The sequence below is a fragment of the Eulemur rufifrons genome, chromosome 30 (genome assembly GCF_041146395.1).
Source record: "Eulemur rufifrons isolate Redbay chromosome 30, OSU_ERuf_1, whole genome shotgun sequence".
NCBI classification, from domain to species: Eukaryota; Metazoa; Chordata; class Mammalia; order Primates; family Lemuridae; genus Eulemur; species Eulemur rufifrons.
Window position 1 is genome coordinate 38,397,408 of NC_091012.1, and position 16,465 is coordinate 38,413,872.

At 48.2% G+C, this 16,465-nt stretch overlaps 1 protein-coding gene across 3 annotated transcripts; it reads left to right on the forward strand.

Moving 5' to 3' along the window:
• Positions 1-221: 221 nt before the first annotated feature.
• Positions 222-3,826, forward strand: LOC138377991 (small integral membrane protein 10-like protein 2A). Of its 3 annotated transcripts, XM_069463207.1 has the most exons (3): positions 467-829; positions 1,770-1,918; positions 2,561-3,826. In XM_069463207.1, exons 1-2 carry the CDS (start codon positions 536-538, stop codon positions 1,881-1,883), a joined length of 408 nt encoding a protein of 135 aa, XP_069319308.1. In that variant the 5' UTR covers positions 467-535; the 3' UTR covers positions 1,884-1,918; positions 2,561-3,826. The 3 variants fall into 3 exon arrangements, with proteins under 3 accessions (XP_069319309.1, XP_069319308.1, XP_069319307.1); XM_069463208.1 differs by having other exon boundaries at positions 222-829; positions 1,770-3,826; XM_069463206.1 differs by having other exon boundaries at positions 1,770-3,826.
• Positions 3,827-16,465: the final 12,639 nt, after the last annotated feature.

The window sequence follows — 16,465 nt, forward strand, 5'->3', positions numbered from 1 at the left end:
GCTACCCTAGGGGCGGGGCTACGCTGGCTGCGGTCGCAGTGAGGAGGCGGCGAGGGGGCGGAGCTGGTGGTGGAGCCGGGCGAGGGCGGGGACAACCGGAGGGCGGGGCGGGCAGGGGGCTAGGCGGCCGGCCCGCTGCTCCAGTCGTTTCGTCTGGCAGCTCGCTAGGCTCGCGCTCCTGTCTGTCTGTCGGTCTGCAGGGCCTGCGCCGGCCCGGGCCCATGGCGCCGTCTACGGCTCTATCGGCGGCGGCGGCAGCGGCAGCCCTGTCGGGCCTGGCGGTGCGGCTGTCGCGCTCCGCCGCGGCCCGCAGCTCATACAGCGCCTTCTGCAAGGGGCTCACGCGCACGCTGCTCACCTTCTTCGACCTGGCCTGGCGGCTGCGCATGAACTTCCCCTACTTCTACATCGTGGCCTCGGTGATGCTCAATGTCCGCCTGCAGGTGCGGATCGAGTAAGCGCCGCGGCAGCGCCAGTGGCCCGGGGGGAGGGTCGCCCACCCGCCCACTCGCCTGCCCTGGGCCGGGACGCAGGCATGAAGCACAGCGGGGGGGCCGGGAGTCCCAGGGACGCGGCGGGGGGTGGACGCGGGGCGGCCCGGGCCCCTCCACTCGAGACCTTCGCAGCAGGGGGACGGCCACCGAGCCCCGACCCCAGTCGCAGCCCACCCCGGATCGCGCAGAAACTCGCTAAACAGGCCCTTCCCACTGGGCCTGAGAAACTATTTGAGTTCGGCCGACCTGTTGCCTCACGTTGGCCAAAGCGGGGAACCAGAAGAAAGCAATTCTGCTGCTGCAGCCACTTCATCTGCCAGGCCCAGAGCAGAAAGGTAGGAGGCGACAGGTTGGAATGGGGGTGGGGGAGGCGACTGCTATGACGTCTGGATGTGGAGGTGCTTTAGTGGTTTGGGGGAAATAGGAAAGGCACCCCGGCAAACCAGCCCAGAAAGCTGTTGAGCAGGGCAGGGGAAAGGAAAGGCAGCTGCAGGCTCTCCCCTCCTCCCCTGCCGTGATTCCTCGGCAGGGTGAGGGGCGGCGGCGGCCTCAGCATCTCAGAGTGTCAGCCCAGCACTACAGACGGGCAGGGACCTCCCCCTGCTGCTCCCGGGCCCAGTGCCCACCCCCTCCCACCCCGGGCCCCGGGCCCTCCGTGCCCACCCCCCCTTTCTGCAGAGGCCCCTGTGATGTCACCTGAACCCAGGGAATGGGCGGGGTGGGGCCCAGGGAAGGCCCTAGACTCATAGAAGAAAAGATGCCTCACCTTCTCTTCCACCCCTCTCCAGTGGACATGGGAAGGGTGGTTCTCTTCTGAGCCAAACCCCAGGGCTGCCCCTTCTCAGCCCTTGGCCCTGGGGCTCTCTGCAGCTCCTGCACTGGCAAAACTGCCTCCACCCTGTCATTGGGGCCAGGGGACCAGTCTCTGCTTGCTTCCGCTGTCCCTGTGCTCCCCTGTCCCCTATCTGAGGACACCCCCACGGCTCTGCATTTGGAAACAGGGACGAGTGGGAGAGACACGTTCCTCCCCAACCCCTCCCCCCCAACCCTGCTCTTCCGCCATGGCAGCCCCTGTTCCCTGCGGCTCCTACCACAGCCCTCCCAGGGCCACAGGCCCATCCTCCAGCCATCGATAGCCTCAAGAAGCCCACTGTGCACCGAAGGGATCTGGGAACAGGTGGAGAAGGGGGTTGTGGAGGAGGCCACCCTTGGAGGAAACAAGGACCTCTCTGGGTGGCAAGGCAACTCTGAGGTCTGCATCTCTTTCTCTTTCAGGCATTGGTGTTTGTCGGTGGTCACCCAGCTGCTCCTTCTCTGGCCTTATCAAGAGTCAAATCCCTGCCCAGGGGCACCCCTGGCCCTGGAGCTGCCTGGGGAGCAGCTGAGTAAATGGCCTGACCAGCAGGAGAGGAAGGGCCTTCCTGGTAGAGGCACAGCATGGGTGGGGTCACCCAGTGATGGGGTCCTGGCATGGGGAGGACGGGCCATGGTCCCTGGGCACTGAGATCTCCTAAGAACACTGTGAGAGTGATGTGTTCTCCCCTCCTGATGATGGAGGAAACAAGCTGGGCAGGGGGAGGGATTTGCCCTTGTCACACAGGTGGGAAGTGGTGGAGCTGAGTCTGTCCCTGGACCTCCAGGCCCCCACTCCCCTCCCCAGTCTTTTCTAAGACCTGGCAAGGTGGGGGGTGGGGCAGGGCTCCCAGACCACCTAGGGAGAGAGGGGTCCAGGGTGGGCAATCTGGGGACCTAGCTTTCCTTGGAGCAATATGGACGGTCACAGGGGAGACCAGCAGGACAGTGAGCCAGATGGGGGATGGGAGAGAAGGGTCCCAGAAGCCCTGGGGAGCCAATTCTCACCTCAGAGCCCAGCCTCCTCAGCGCGCCCGAGCCTGACCAAGGACTCCTCAGCAGTTGAGGGTCACAAGCCTCTCAGTTTGGTGGCAGAGTGGAAGTGATGGGGCAGTGTGGCTTCTGGGACATGACATAACCAGGAGGGTGAAGGGATAAACCTGGGGCAGGCTGGGACTGGGACCCATGGAATGACCCCATCTCTCTGTCCCCAGGCTTGGTCCCCCATGCCCAGGATCACAGGAGGATATCGTCGAGATGGGCTTGGATTGGTCCTGGGGGCCCAGGGCATGCTGCTAACCGGTGTACCAAAATGGCCAGGAGCAGCCCGGGGCCCCCATCCCCGTTCCCACATCTCTGGCACTGGTAGCTCAAGGCCCACATTCTCAGTTCCTGGGACTGAGAACTGCAGCAGTCTGGCCAGCCCCAAGGCAGAGTGGCCCAGCCTCCTGCCATCTGCCCTCCTCAGCTGCCTGCTGGAGCTGGGATCCAAATGAAGACCTCTGGCTGCCTCACCCCGGGATGAGGCTGGATGGTGGCTGCCTCGTGCCCCTGCGGTTGCCCACAGCCAGGGCCGATGGTGTGCTTCCTTGTGCCAAGTGTCCTGCTGGCCCTTCTAGTCCACCCAACACCATCCACCCTGGACGCCCTGTCAGCCTGCTGACCCCATGCACAGATCTTGGGGCGCCTCTGAGGGACAAAAGCGACTCGGGCCTGGAGTAGAGCAGAGAGGGAGTGAGGGGGCTCCTTGGGTCTGATACTCAGATGTGACCCTTTCCAGCCCCCATCTCACCCTCTGGGTGAGTAGATCCCCAGCTCCAGCCTCTTCCTGGGCCATCCAGGAAGGGAGGAGGAGGGCTCATTACTGAGAGAGAGAGAGAGAGAGCGCGTGCGCGCACCCGTGAGCGCAGGCACTCCAGTGCGTGAGTTCCTGCCTGCTGTGTGGGCAGGGATGGAGCTGTTGAGCAGGAGGAGCTGCTCTGGGCTCTAAGGCCTCCCTGTGCAAGGCGGGGACTCCAGCCGGGGCCAGGAGGCTGCTCTCCAACAGGGAGAAATGAGCCTCAGGGGTCCCTGCCCTCAGAGGTCCCCACTGCAGGGAGCCCCAGCCCTTGCAAAGGGCCACATCTGCAGCCGCTTCAGCTAGAGCTGTGCTGGCCCAAAGACTGGCCCTCAGAGTCTTGTTCCTGCCCCTGCTTTCTGGCCCTTCACGCCAGGTGGTGGCATGCTGCAGCTTTCACACCTCCCCTCCCACCTCTCTGCCCCACGGGCCCTTGCTGGGTGAGGAGGTCTCCCTGCACTTTATTTATTTGCAGTCTGTTTCCCAGGCAGAGCTTCTACAAATTCAGACACCGACCAGAATGACTTCCTTTTCTGTGTGTGATTAACTGTACTGGTCAGCACAGGCTGGTCAGAGAAATGTTCTTGTTTCTGGTGTTGTCATGTCTTACCATTTGTCTAAGTGTAAAAAAAATAAGTCTTGATTCAGTACACAACAATCCCGACTGGAGGCCTCCTGTTTCTGGTGGGTGTGATGCAATGGCCCGGGAGGAGAGAGGCCCAGTGGTGAGGTCACTGGCTCCAATGGCCAGGAGCTTGGCGGGGAGAAGCCTCAAAGGGCCTCAGAGGGCCGGGGCCGGGGCCGGGGTGGGAGCTATGGCAGGGAACTTGTTGCCTGTTCAGAAGCTGTGCCAAGACCTAAAGTGACCCAGAGCACTGTCCAAGGAGAAGCAGGCAGCAGCCTAACCTGGCCCAAGAGGTGGCAGTTTGTCCCCTTCACAGCCTTTGTTCAAATGACCTAAAACATAAGCCTTTTTTCCCATTTTATAGCCTGGTGTTCAAAAGTGCTGAATTCAGTTGAACCCTGAGGGTGGGCGAGGGTGAAGTGAAGTGAAACAGACTGTCTGCGAGTCATTTTATGTATCCCTGACACCCCTCTTCCTGCCTGGGGCCTCTCCCTGCCAGCCGCGTGGCTCTGGAGTCTTGGAGAAGATAAACCACAGGGTTCCAGAAAACCACTTTCCTTCCCCCTACCTTGGACCCAAACTGTGTCCTGTGAGACCTCCACTCCCCATGGGTCCCCAAAGAATCCTGGCCAAGGACTCTGGAGCTGCAGCAGCTGCAGGGGTTGGCAAATGGCAGGGGGCTGGGGAGGAGCTCTGGGAGGAGGGCAGGGTGGGGGGATGTTAGAGGAAGGGGCACGGAGCCGGGAGGGAGGCATCCTGAGGACACGGTGCTTTGCTCACACTGAGGAGCACAGCCTGGGATTAGGGGCCCTGGGTCCACTCTTTACCTGTGGCCAAGGGCTACCCAGGGGTCAGAGCACCCTGACAAGAAGGACCCTTCCAACAGCACTGGTGGTGAGGCCCTGTGGCATGTGTCACCCCCAGGAGGGGTGGACCTCAGTCCCTGAGCTTCCCTCCCCTTTGTCCAGATGGTTCTGTTCAGTCCCTGATGGTCCCACCCCCACTGCAGGGACCTCACTCAGCAAACCAAGAGGGGAGACGATCAGCCCAGAGCCTGGGTCCTAAGCCTTGTCAAGAGGGAGGACCAGCCCTCCCACCCTTCATCCCACCCCCTGCTGCAGAGGAGGACAGGCAGGCTGGCCCTGCCCTGGTGAAGAGCGGTGCCCAGAAGATCAACGCCCTGTGACCTGAGTCCAGCTCTTCCACTTGTGACTGTGTGGCCCCAGGCAAGCCCTGCACACCCACGGGTTTTAGCAAGGATCCTTTGGGGTCCTTGTGGGCATGTAATGTGATGTCTGTTAGACATTTGTCATTATGCCTCACCTGGAGCAGCCTTGTTGCTTTGAGGAAAGGGAAGCAAGTGAAAGGGACTGACACCTGATGAGAGTCTGCCGTGTGCCGGGCACCGGGCTAGGTGCACCACCTAACCGTTATCCCCATTTCACAGAGAAACCAAGGAGGGGAGCCCAGTCTGAAATAGATCCCCAAGCAGAAGCTCTTTTCTGGAGCCCCCAATCCCCCCTGGAGGGGCAGGGAATAGGGCTGGAAAGATGGAGGAATGGCAAAGGTGGAAGGTGACCCTGTGCTTTCTGGGTGAGATCCAGGAGACATAAGAAATCTAGGGCTTGGGGAACAGACTTGGGGCCACGCTGAGATGGGCCCACCTGTCTTCCCTCCATCCCATCTCCGAAGACTGACTGGGACCTAAGCAACTGTGTCAGGAGAGAGCAAGAGAGCAGCTAAACATGCAGTTCCAGGGGGCACTGGAGCAGATAAGAAAATGGGAAATATAAAGGGTATGCACACTCCCATCCTATGCCTACCCCACCTCACCCCCAAAGAAGACAGTTGGGTTTTCGGTGAATTTTCACTGGGGGGAGGGGAACATACTACTTGAAACCTCCTTTCACTTCATGTTTATCTTTCCATATTATTATTTTTCCACATCAAAAACTGCCTAGTAATGGCTTGAATGGAGGTATCATTATGTATTTCTCAATGTCTCTTGGTTATTTCCCTTTCTTGTTGTATGTTTGGGGAGTTGGGTTTTTTGGTTGGTGGTGGTGTTTGGTTTTCTTTGTCTTATTTTGTTTTTATAAATGATGCAGTGATAGAAAAGCTGGACTTCATGAAAATTTTAAAACTTTTGTGCATCAAAGGACACTATCAAGAAAGTGAAAAGACACCCTACTGAGTGGGAGCAAATATTTTAAAATGTATATCTGATCAGAGATTTGCACCCAGAATTATAAAAAGAACTCTGGTTACTCAACAAAAAAGACAAACAACCCAATTTAAATATGGGCAAAGGGTTTGAATAGACATTTCTCCAAAGAAGGTATACAAATTACCACCAAGCACATGAAAAAATGCTCAACATCGTTAGTCATTAGGGAAACGCAAATCAACGCTACAATGAGACACCACTTCACAGCCTGGGATGGTTATTTAAAAAGACCGAAAATAACAAGTGTTGGTGAGGATGTAAAGAAATTGGAATCCTTGTTCTTTGCTGGTGGAAATGTAAAATGGTGCAGCCACTATGGAAAACAGTTTGGTGGTTCCTCAAAACGTTAAGCCTAGAATTATCCTATGGCCCAGCAATTCCACTCCTAGCTATATATACTCAAAAGACAGAAAGCATATGAAATGTCCAGAATAGGTAAATCCATAGAGAGAGAAAGCAGCTTAATGGTTGCCATGGGCTGGGGGAGGGGGAATGGAGAATGATTGCTTAATGAACACAAGGTCTCCTTTCAGGGACATGAAAATATTTTGCAACTAAACAGTGGAGATAGTTATGCAACATTGTAAAAGTACTAAAAGCCACTGAGTTGTACATTTTAAAATGGTTAATTTTATGTTATGTAGATTTCAACTCAATAATGAAAAATAGTATTTGCTGATGTGCACTGTTGTTTCACTATCGGGCCTCTTCCATAGATGAACTTCTCTCCTGGCCTTTCATTCAATCCCCTATGGCCCTTGCTCTGCCCCTGTGATATTAAAAGTTTACAAAAGTTGCCCCTTCCCATTAGTTCCTGAGCAATCCTAGCTCTCAGTTCTTTCCCCATTAGAGCGTCTCTGAAAGAGAGCGGAGATCTCTGGTGAATGATCATGTCCTCAGGACTGATCTGGCCACATTCCCCAACTGCCTGCCCAGTGGAGGGCAGCACATACTTCTTGACTCTCCTTCCTGGCCTTGTACTTTACAGAAAGAACAGAGTGACCCTCTCCTATCTAGCAGGCTTGCCCACACTGCCCTTGGGCTGGGCTCCCGGCTCTGACCCTGGGGCCTTCTCCTTGCACATGGATGTCCTGGTCTTGTAAGTACATTGGATGCTGGCCCCACATGAATGCCTGCTCCCTCTGGACCCACCCCTACATCATCTCACATTCCCAGTTCCTCCCAGGAAGAGGATCTGAGGGGCAAGCAGGACTCCAGACAGTGGAGAGCAGCTACATCTCCATGACACTCCAAATATCACCCTGATGAAGGGCAGACATCGAGACCCTCAATCAGGATGACCAGACCCTCAGAGACTCAGGGAGACCAACCAGCTGGAACTTCCAAGGGCTAAGGCTTGCTCCCCGGGCCCTGAGACTAGGAGACAGTCTCACTGCAGCCTGTACCCGACTGGTTCTCCTCCTGCTGCCATGCTGACAGTGGCACATATACCAGTCACTGTTGCCGTCTGTTCCAACTCAGCCACTTGGAACCAGGCTGAACCTCGGGCCTCTCCCAGTTCTGCAGAGCAGTCCCCAAGGCCACTGAGTCTGGATTGACCCACCCCCCTGGCACCAGCCTTTTCTCAAAAGGCTCCCTCTGTGGCCACCATGATAGCACTCCCTCTCCCTGGCCACCAGAGTCCAACTGTACACCCAAGGCTGCTCTTCCACTCACAACGCCCCCTCCCACAGAAATCAGGAATCAGGGGTCCCCCCATTAACTGAACCTCCCTTCCCCCTACACACGCCAATTCAGGCCACACACCCGCAGCACTGGTAAGAGTCAGAAGGGCTTCGTGCTGCAGGAACAGCCTTCAGGACACCCTGAAAAGGGATTCATGACCTATTCCCTGGCCCTGCTCCACGTCTGACCCTGTGGTAGGCCCTGGACACAAACTCCCCAGTGGGCAGTTAGAGGAGGAGCTCTCAGGGAGCACATGAGTGCAGAGTAGGTGCCAGAGTATGTGTGAGGGCTCAGCCGGTGGGAATTCACCCCCTCCCTTACCAAGGAAGTAGTCTGGCGTATGGGCGCTATCACTACCTCCAGGGCAAAGGTTAAGTCAGAAAAACTGGACCGCCCAGACCAGCAGAGAGAGCTGCAAGATGGCCTTCCCAGTTCCCAGAGACCAGTACCCAAAGATCTCTTTTTTCACATCAAGCACGTTAAAAAGAAATGTTGGCGCACGCAGCAAGAATCCCGGTGGATGCACCAGACACAGCTGAAAGGCAATTCCTCCAGCTGATATTCTGAAATTGCACTTGTGCAATTTTTCTGGAATGTCTTTTCTAAAGGCCTTTCCAAGTGAAACCATGGCAAATCTGAGCACTGGTTAAAGCGGTTTTTATTCAGATGTGAGGCAAAGCCTTGCCCCAGACCCTCCGAAGTGTTTCCCATGCGTCTTTCCCTACTTCCCTCTTTTACAGGCTTTTGCCTGTGGGAGAGCAGAGGGCAGAGCCTGGCCTGGGAGCTCAAAGGCGGGCTTGGAGGTTAGCTCCCCGGCTCACCAGCTCCGGGAATGTAGGAATGTCGCTGTGCCCCTCTGCACCTGTCTCCCTGTCTGCTCCACGGGCGCAGCAGTACATGAGGAGGAAGCAACGTCCACAGTGCCGGCCAATGTTTGAATCCCGCAGGTTCACCTCTCTTCCATTTCCTAGTTTCTCACTCTGCGACTTTGCAAGGTGATGGCAACTCGCCACATAACACGGGAACTGGGAATGACTGCAGTTCCATGTTGCACCGCTGGGTTCGCTTTTTCCTGATGTCAGGAAATTTAATAAAATGTCAGACCACATCCCCCTGGGAGTCAGAGCGAAATGGTTAAAGCTGAGGCTCTACAGTGTCACACTGACACCCGCTTATCTCACGCCCTTCCTGCGTCCCACGTCCCACGACCTCGTGGCCTTTCTTCTCTTCCCCTTATCAAAACCCTCCTTGCAGCAGTGACTGTCTCTCTTGCTGAAGGCCTCAGCAATGCCCTCCCAAGAAACCCTTGCATGCTGTTGGTAGGAATGTAAATTAATACAGCCATTATGAAAAACAGTATGGAGGTTCCTCAACAAATTAAAAATAGAACTACAATATGATCCAGCAATCCCACTTCTGGATATATATCCAAAGGAAATGAAATCAATATGTTGAAGATATCTCTGCACTCTTGTGTTCACTGCAGCATTATTCACAATAGCCAAGATATGGAATCAACCTAAGTGTCCACTAATGAAAATCCTACCATTTGCAATAACATGGATAAACCTGGAGAACGTTACACCATGTGAAACAAGCCAGGCACAGAAACACAAGTACTGCATGATCTCACTTATATGTGGAATCTAAAATAGTCAAGGTCGTAGAAGTACAAAGTAGGATGGTGGTTGCCAGGGATGGGGGTGGAGGCAGGGAGTTGGGGGTGTCAAAGCATACAAAGTTTTAGTTAGACAGGAGGAGTAAGTTATGGAGATCTATCGTACAGCGTGGTCAGTATAGTTAATACTAATCTACCATATACTTGAAAATTGGGAAAAGAGTAGATTTTAAATGCTTGAACCACAAGAAAATAAGTATATGAGGTGATGGATATGTTAATAAGCTTGATTTAATCAATGTGTGCACAATGTGCATGTATATCAAAACATCACGTTGTACTCCATAAATATATACAATAAAAATCAAGTTGTACACGTTACATATATACAATTTTTATGTCAACATTATCCCAATAAACCAGCTTTAAAAAAAAAAAAACACCCTCCCAAGGGCTTTCAGTTGTAGTTCAAGGGAGTTGTCAAGAGATGGCGCTATTCTCATTGGCGCAAGCCAGACTAGAGCTGGAGAAAAGAGTATTTCACCACACAACTGCGACAAAATCAGCTTTCTGTAATTGAATAAACCATAAGGATGAGATAAATAGGTTTCAATAGTTATACGAGGCGCAAGAGTTTAAGCAAATAAGAACTTGTGTACCAGTTATGTGCTTTTGATTTCCACACGCGCTACAATAGTGATTTGCAAAGCGGACTGGAGAGCCCAACACACAGGTAAGTCACAGGGACCTTTCAGAACACCAGCAAATACTGGAAGAGGGTCAATCCTACGTTTTCAACTAGGCGCAGTGCTGTTGGAGCAGGCTTTGGAGGCAGGAACCAGCGGGGTTTGAATCTTGGCTCTTCAGGTGACTTTGGCCAGGTCCTCCACACTCTCTGGGCTTCACTTTCTTCATCTGCAAAATGACTAGTAATTCATAGGTCTCTGTGAGGAAACAATGAAGTTATTTACACAAATAAATATTTAGCATGGTGCCTGTATTAGTTTCCTAGGCTGCAGTAAGAAATTACTACAAACTCAATGACTAAAAACAACAGAAATGTGTTCTCTGTGTTCTGGAATCAAAATGTTGGTAGGTGGCCGGGCGGGGTGGCTCACGCCTGTAATCCTAGCACTCTGGGAGGCCAAGGCGGGAGGATCGTTCGAGGTCAGGAGTTCAGAACCAGCCTGAGCAGGAGTGAGACCCTGTTTCTACTAAAAAAAATACAAAGAAATTAGCCAGACAACTAAAAAACATATAGGAAAAAAAAATTAGCCGGGCATGGTGGCGCATGTCTGTAGTCCCAGCTACTTGGGAGGCTGAGGCAGGAGGATCGCTTGAGCCCAGGAGTTTGGGGTTGATGTGAGCTAGGCTGACGCCACGGCACTCTAGCCTGGGCAACAGAGTGAGACTCTGTCTCAAAAAAAAAAAAAAAAAAAAAGAAAAGAAAAAAATGTTGGTAGGGTGGTGTTCCCTCTGAAAGCTCTAGGGGAAAATGCTTCCTTGCCTCTTCTAGTTTCTGGTGGTTGCCAGCAATCCTTGCTGTTTCTTGGCTTGTAGATACATCACTCCAATCGCTGCCTCTGGCATCACATGGCCTTATGCCCTGTGAGTCTCTGTGTCTTGCTCTTCCTATAAGAACACCAATTTTGCTGGATTCAGGACCCACCCTAATCCAGCATGACCTCATTTAAACTAGTTACATTTACAAAGATCCTGTTTTCAAATAAAGTCATATTCTGAGGTTCCAGGTGGACATGGACTTTTGGGGGACATAATTTGATAAGTTAGGGCTTATATCCACCAATTTAATTTTTGTGTTTTTTTTTTGTGTGTGTGTGTGTGTGCAGTCTGTTTCCATTCTCTATTTTTTTTTTTCTTAATTCCTTTGGGTTTCTTGAGCAGTTTTAGAATTCTATCTTGATTTCTGTACATAGTGTTTTGAATGTTTGTATAGCTTTCTTATGATCTAGCTATTAAGATGTAAATATATATAGTCATCTTTATATATGTATAAATATATACATCAATATATATAAAACTCATCACACTCTACTGGTGTCAACATTTTATCAGTTTGAATATGTATTATAGAAACTTCACTTCCCTTTGTATCCTTTTACCTTCCCCATTTATAATATAATTGTCTTAAATATTTTCTCTTACATCATGCAGTATTATATTTTTTGCTTCAACAGTCAAATATAATTTAGAAAACTCCAGAGAAGGAAAGCCTACTGTATTTACCCATGTTTTTATTCTTTCTATTGTCCTTTCTTCCTTCCCCATGTTTCAAGATTCCTTCTTTTATCATTTCCCTTCTGTTTAGAAAACTTCATTTAGCGATTTTTTTCTAAATTTCAGAATATTACAGGGGTACAAATGTTTTGGTCACAAAAATTACCTTTGCACCACCCAAGTCAGAGCTACAAGTGTGCTCATTCCCCAGACAGCGCACACCGCACCCATTAGTTGTGAATTTACCCATCAGCTCCTCCCCCCTCCAACCTGCCCGATCCCCGATGAATGTTACTACCATATGTGCACATGAGTGTAGATCAATTATTACCAATTTAATGGTGAGTACATGTGATGTTTGTTTTTCCAATCTTGCCATACTTCGCTTAGAAGAATGGGCTCCAGCTCCATCCAGGATAATAAAAGAGGTATTATTTCACCACTTTTTATGGCTGAGTAGTACACCATGGTATACATATACCACATTTTATTAATCCACTCACGTATTGATGGGCATTTGGGCTGTTTCCACATCTTTGCAATTGTGAATTGTGCTGCTGTAAACATTTGCATGCAAGTATCTTTTTTATAGAATGTCTTTTTTTTTTTTCCTTTGGGTAAATACCCAGTAGTGAGATTTTTGGATCAAATGGTAGTTCTACTTTTAGTTCTTTGAGGTATCTCCATACTACCTTCCACAGAGGTTGTACAAGTTTGCAGTCCCAACCAGCAGTATATATGAGTGCTCCTATCTCTCTGTGTCCACACCAACTGGCAACAAGTTCTCTTAGTTTTCCTTTATCTGAGAATGTCTTGATTTCCCCTTCATTCCTAAGGGGTACATATAGAATTTTGGTTCTTTTTTTTTCAGCACTTTAAAAATTTTATGGCACTTTCTGCTGGTCGTCATAGTTTCTGATCATAAATCCACTATCACTCACTTTTTTACCCTATATGTAAGGTATTGTTTCTCCTGTGCCTTCAGGATTTTTTCTTTGTCTTTAGTTTTATAAGTTTGACTATGTTGTGTCTTGATGTGGGTTTCTTTGGGGTTTGCTTACCTTTGTGAATCTTTAGTTTTATTTCTTTTTGCAGAATTTGATAAAATTTCAGCCATTATATCTTCAAATATTTTTTAAGCCCACACTTTCTCTTCTCCTTCTTAGACTCCAATGACATGAATGTTAAATATTTTCTTGCAGTTCCACAACTCCCTGAGGCTCTTTTCATTTTTATTGAATTTTTTTTGGTTCTGATTTGGTAATTTCTATTGTTTTATCTCCAAGTTCATTTATTATTTTGCCTGTCCTCTCTGTGCTGCTGTTGAGCCTATTCACTGATTTTTTTGTGACTGTATTTTTTAGTTCTAAAATCTCCACTGCATTCTTTATAATTTCTTTTCTTGCTGAGACTTTCAGTTTTTGTAATTGTTTCAAGCAAATTTATAATTTCTCATTGACTCTTCCTATTTGCCATGATCGTCCTCCAATACACGTGCCCCAGCACAGAATGCCAGCTCCTCAGCCTATAGGCATTTAGCTCCCTGGTGCCAGACCTGCATGACTAGAAGAATGAGCACTCCACCAGATTTATGCCTCACTACAATCTCAGCCATAGCAATCTCCTATGCAAGGTAAAAATCAAAATCAGGGGTGATGAGCTGATTATGTTCCTTCACATCCAGAAAACCAGGGGCACCACTTTTGGTTGCCACTTAGTGCACAACATCCAGCTAGAAAAGAAAAGCAAGTGCCGCATGGGCCAGAAAAAATGCACTTGGTTATCACCAGCTGAGTACGTAGGAGATCTGGCTCTTCTCAAGGCTTTCCATGGGCTGGAGCTGCATGCAGGCTGCATGCTGACTGGACTGAGCTCACCAGCTGCATGCCTGCTGTGGTGAATGACAAGTGTGACTCCAGGCTGAGGCTTTCCAGGTGAGTGCACACCCACACTCATTATTTAATTTTGAAATAATCACAGACTTATAAAAAGTTTGCAAAAATAATACAGATAATGTCCATATACTCTTTACCCACTTTCCTGAAATGATAATATTTTACATAATCACAGTATAATTATCAAAATCAGGAAGTTAATAATATAATATTATTAATCTATAGACTTTATTCAATTTTTCTAATTATTCTAGTAATGTCCCTTTTTGGATCTATGACCCAACCTATGACCCACATTGCATTTTGTTGTCCCGTCTCCTTAGTCTCCTCTAATCTGGTAGATTTCCTCAGTCCGTGACTTTCATGACCTTGACCCTTTTAAAGACCATCAGCCGGTTATTTGTAGAATGTTTCTCAATTTGGTTTTTTCTGATGTTTCCTCATATTTACATTCTGATTATGCATTTTAGCAACTGTATCACAGAAGTGATATTGTGCCCCTTTGAGGGCATCATATTAGGGGCCCGTGATGTCAATATGTCTCATTACTCTTGTTTTACCTTTAGATCACTTGGTTGAGATGGTGCCCACTTACTTATCTGCTCTAAAGTTCCTATTTTTCCCTTTGCAATCCATGCATATCTTGTAGAAAGATACTTTGGGGTTATGAGAATATTCTGTTTCTCATACTTTTGCCCACTAACTTTAGCATGTCTATAATAATTATTACTGTGGTATTTTCCCAAAAGTGATTTTCTATGACCATCCTTCCTTATATGTTTATTAACTAGAATTCTACTATAAGAAGGAGTTGTCCCTTCTTCTACTCCACTTTTTTATTTATTCAATTATTTATTTAGATCATTATAGACTTGTGAAAGCTTACTTTATTCTATGAATATGAACAATTTTTAAGGCTCCTGATAGACTTAGGCAAATTGCTTTCCAGAAAATCTCTACAGATTGACAGTCCCTCAGATACTGTGTGAGTCAACCCATCTCTATCCACCACCACAGGCAATAATTATCTTTAAATAACAGTTGTATTTGATGGAAAAATGGTCTCTAATAATCACTTTAATTTGCATTTCTTATATTGCTACTTATATGTTTCATAATTCTTTTTAAAATTTTTCCTTCATTTCTCTTTTTATATGGCATTGCACATTTTTCTCCTGCATCTAAGACTTTTCTTAATCTATCTTTATGAGTCCTTTATTCATTGATGATATCATTATATGTAATAATTTGAAATATATTTTCTCAAGTTCTTAGCATTTTGATTTTCATTTCAAATCAATATGAGTTTTTGGCCGGGCGTGGTGGCTCACGCCTGTAATTCTAGCACTCTGGGAGGCCGAGGTGGGCGGATCGTTTGAGCTCAGGAGTTCGAGATCAGCCTGAGCAAGAGCGAGACCCCATCTCTACTAAAAATAGAAAGAAATTATATGGACAGCTAAAAATATATATAGAAAAAATTAGCCGGGCATGGTGGTGCATGCCTGTAGTCCCAGCTACTCGGGAGGCTGAGACAGGAGGATCGCTTGAGCTCAGGAGTTTGAGGTTGCTGTGAGCTAGGCTAACGCCACGGCACTCACTCTAGCCTGGGCAACAGAGTGAGACTCTGTCTCAAAAAAAAAAAAAAAAAAAAATCAATATGAGTTTTACAATTTATCATGTCTGTATTTATTATTAAAAATAAAATCCAAGAAAATATTAAGAAAAAAGGGAAATAAATCCAATGTTATAAAAGCAAAAAAATAAAATCCTTAGGATTCTTATGACTGATAAGAGGGTACAACAAGAATACCAATTTGGGTATTACAAATGTTTTCAAATGAAGACACATTTTCAAATGAATCGAGGAAGTGGTAAGTTGGACAAAAATTACATTTTTCTGTAAGAGAGATACGCTTCCTATCTGGTTTCTGTATATGTTCTTTAACAAATAAATTAGATAGTTCCTAACTATTTAAAACACAAATACTAGGCATCTACAAAAACTTCTTTTTTTATAATCTTAGAAACTGTAGATTGCCAGTTTAGTGAAGTATGAAAGGTTTAATAGAGTTCTCAGAAAAAAACAGAACCAATAGGAGATAGATAGGAATTTATTATGGGAATTTGCTCACACAATTATGGAGGGCAAGAAGTCCTGTGATATGCTGTCGGCAAGCCAGAGGACCACAAAAGTTGGGGGCATAATTTAGCCCAAGGTCAAAATCCTGAGAACCAGAGTAGGGGCCACTGGTTTAAGTCCTGGAGTCTGAAGGCCCAAGGACCAGGGGCTCTGATGTCCAAGAGAAGGAGAAGACGGATATTCCAGCTCCAGAAGAGAGAGCAAATTTGCCTTTAAAAAAAAAAAAGATGTGATCTCACTATTTTTCCCAGGCTGGAGTATAGTGCCTATTCACAGACATGATCCCACTACTTATCAACACAGGAGTTTTGACCTGCTGCATTTCCCACCTGGACTGGTTAAAACCTCCTTAGGCAACCTGATGGTCCCTCATTCCCAGGAGGTCACCATATTGATGACAAACTTACTGTGGACACCCGATCAGCATAGCAAACTACAGCCCAGAACTCCTGGACTCAAGCCTGCCTCAGCTGGGATTATAGGCACAAGCCACCATGCCTAACTTCTGCCTTTTTGTTCTATTTAGGCCCTCAATGGATTGCGTAATGCCCACCTACATTGCTGAGGGAGGATCTTCTTTACTCAGTCTACTGATTCAAATGCTAATATCTTTTGGGAATACCCTCACAGACACACCCAGAAATAATGTTTTACCAGCTATTTGAATATACCTTAACCTAGTCATATTGACACATAAAATTAACCATCACAGAAGGCAAAAGGTAAGAAAGAATCAAGGGATGAGGACATTGACAACAAGAGATTCTTCTGAAAGTTTATGAACTCAATGGAGAAAGTAACTCTTATTTTTTATCTTTGTAAAAAGATGGACAACCTTTGAAGTTAATTGGAA